The sequence below is a fragment of the Poecilia reticulata genome, linkage group LG12 (assembly GCF_000633615.1).
Source record: "Poecilia reticulata strain Guanapo linkage group LG12, Guppy_female_1.0+MT, whole genome shotgun sequence".
Lineage (NCBI taxonomy): Eukaryota > Metazoa > Chordata > Actinopteri > Cyprinodontiformes > Poeciliidae > Poecilia > Poecilia reticulata.
This window is the reverse complement of record NC_024342.1, coordinates 6,251,248-6,253,522: the sequence shown is the minus strand read 5'-3', so window position 1 is coordinate 6,253,522 and position 2,275 is coordinate 6,251,248. Positions and strand designations below refer to the sequence as shown.

Sequence of the window (2,275 nt, the reverse complement as noted above, 5' to 3'; positions counted from 1 at the left end):
TATAATATATCCTGAGCTGTTCTGATGTCCTAAAACTTTAAACATTTTGGTTTTGCTTCACTACAAAAACTCTGTACTCAACAACACAGCTAAAAAGTTGAAAGAAAAAACTAATTTCTTCTCTTCTGCTAGTGCAAAAATTTAACAAACTTTTAAAAACTATTTTTAAGCATTTTTGACAATTTGATTTCATAAAGTAGTCATAGCAATGTAATCTCCAGATAATAATTATTGAAGATAATTATCTAGAAACATCAGATAAACAAAAAAGTTTCTAAATAATTATTATTCTGTACAAAACTTTATTTCTGTACACTGATACATCCTGAAAGGTCTGGAATATTATTGTGACAAACTAAAGTAGAAAAGTTTGACAGTGTCTATAAAATTGTTGCATTTTAGACAGACTTTTCAGTCAAGTAAAGGGTTAAACATGTAGCCCCAAACATTTTCTTTGAATTTCAAAATCAGAGTTCTTTATAATTAAATGTGTTGCTCATGCAAAATATTGTAAAATATAATCTATTACATTTTTTCCTCTAATTAGTCCCTACAAATAAAAATGTCAAAATCTTTCAAAACTATATTAAAATTGTAAACTTTATATACTGTCGCCAGAATAATGTCAGAAATAAAAAAGGTGATGCTCGCTGAAAACTGTAGAAAATTCTTGAAGATGGAATAGTTTGAATTATTTACACAATGTCTTCAATTTAAAATTGTATCTAATATTTTAATTAAAATTATTATTCACTTTTTTAAATCAGGATTTTGAACAATATGCTTTTCCTCTTCAAAGTCTCCAAACGAGGAATCATTTTTAAGCATTCGATTGTGATTTCTTCGAAACTGTTAAGATAATATGAAACCTTAACTTTCTATAAACAACCTACACTTGCAAATAAGTAAATAAAAATGTATTTATGTGACAATTTAAAACTTCTGAAGGAGTAGTTCTGGTTTCGTCTACAGGCAGTATAACTGAAGCAACAAAAAATAGAAAATAAAAAATAAGCATCAAAATCTCAAGAATAGAATTTTAATCACTTCCATATTAAGTACCTCTAAATGGCGCCTATATACTTTATGCTTTGCATTCGCAGGGATATGATTTTGTTGCCATTTTCTATTTTTGGAAATGTATTCGAAAACATCATCGGCGTATAGATTTACGCTACGTAACAGAGACGGCAGGTGTGGGGTCATTAGCTTGCTTACAGCGTTCTGGATGTCTATGGAGCCATAATATCCTGGGGGAGCACCGTTGGCAGTGTTCTGCGTGCACAAACAGAGAGAAATGGATGAATGAATGAGCAAATGTACAAAACAAACAGGAGGGAAGCGACGGAGGAGGGAGGGGCGGAGAGGCTGGGAAGTGCGGAGTAACACATGGCAGGAGGAAAAGAACAATGGTTTGCTCCGCCTCCTGCAGCCTGACATTAAAATAACTGACCGCGCCGACATGAAACAGATCCAAGGGAAACTCAAGAAGATCAAGCGTGCAGCTAATGTCTGTTTTAATAAACTTTATACTCACAGCAGCCTCGACTTCTGTAGATTCACTGAAAGACGAAAAAAACGGCAAAGTTGACATAAAAAAAAAAAGAAAAAAAGAGAGAAGGAATAAAACCGGTCAAACTGTGCTGGGAGCTCAAACTGTGCTGGGAGCTGAAGCCCAAACTCACGTCGAGTCCGTGTCCTTGTCTTTCCTGCGGCCGGGAATGCCAAACGTTTTCCTCTTTCTGGGCTTGGCACCTTAACAGCAAAACAAAAACTGAAACCGTCTGAAACCGTTTTCGATTAACTTGCTATATTTCATGTTAAACTGTCAGGTGGAGCTCTACCTTCTGTTGCGATGGCCGTGTTGCATTCCTCAAATTCGATGGGTCCTAATGAGACAAAAAACAAAATGATTTAGGTTCATTTGGCACAGGAAGGGTCAATGGCCCACAACTGTGGCTCCTATGAATGTGCATCACGCAATGATCACACAAACACGCACACACACACACACACACACACACACGCACACACACACACACACACACACAGCGCAGACACACAACATGGAGCCTGGCGTGCCATGCAGGATGTGTACACAAACAGAGCCGGGCTGATCCCACAGGGCAGACAGGGTCAATAGTAAGAGTCAACTGTGCGTCTGGTGGCCCTCGCACAGACGTGACAGTGCCTCCGGTTGACACGAAGCACGACACAACTCCACATAGTCTTCCTCGGAGAGATACACACAGCCTCCCTCCCTCACCCACCCACC

General features: G+C 37.8%; 1 protein-coding gene across 1 annotated transcript in view; it reads right to left on the bottom strand.

Annotated features, from left to right (window-relative positions):
* fcho2 (FCH and mu domain containing endocytic adaptor 2) overlaps positions 1-2,275 on the bottom strand; it is a 56,622-nt gene that overhangs the window by 22,715 nt on the left and 31,632 nt on the right. Inside the window, exons 9-12 of the mRNA XM_017307926.1 lie at positions 1,845-1,889; positions 1,686-1,755; positions 1,538-1,562; positions 1,219-1,275 (exon numbers count right to left, since the gene is read on the bottom strand). Coding sequence (XP_017163415.1) covers positions 1,219-1,275; positions 1,538-1,562; positions 1,686-1,755; positions 1,845-1,889 — 197 coding nt within the window. The remainder of the gene's footprint in view (positions 1-1,218; positions 1,276-1,537; positions 1,563-1,685; positions 1,756-1,844; positions 1,890-2,275) is intronic.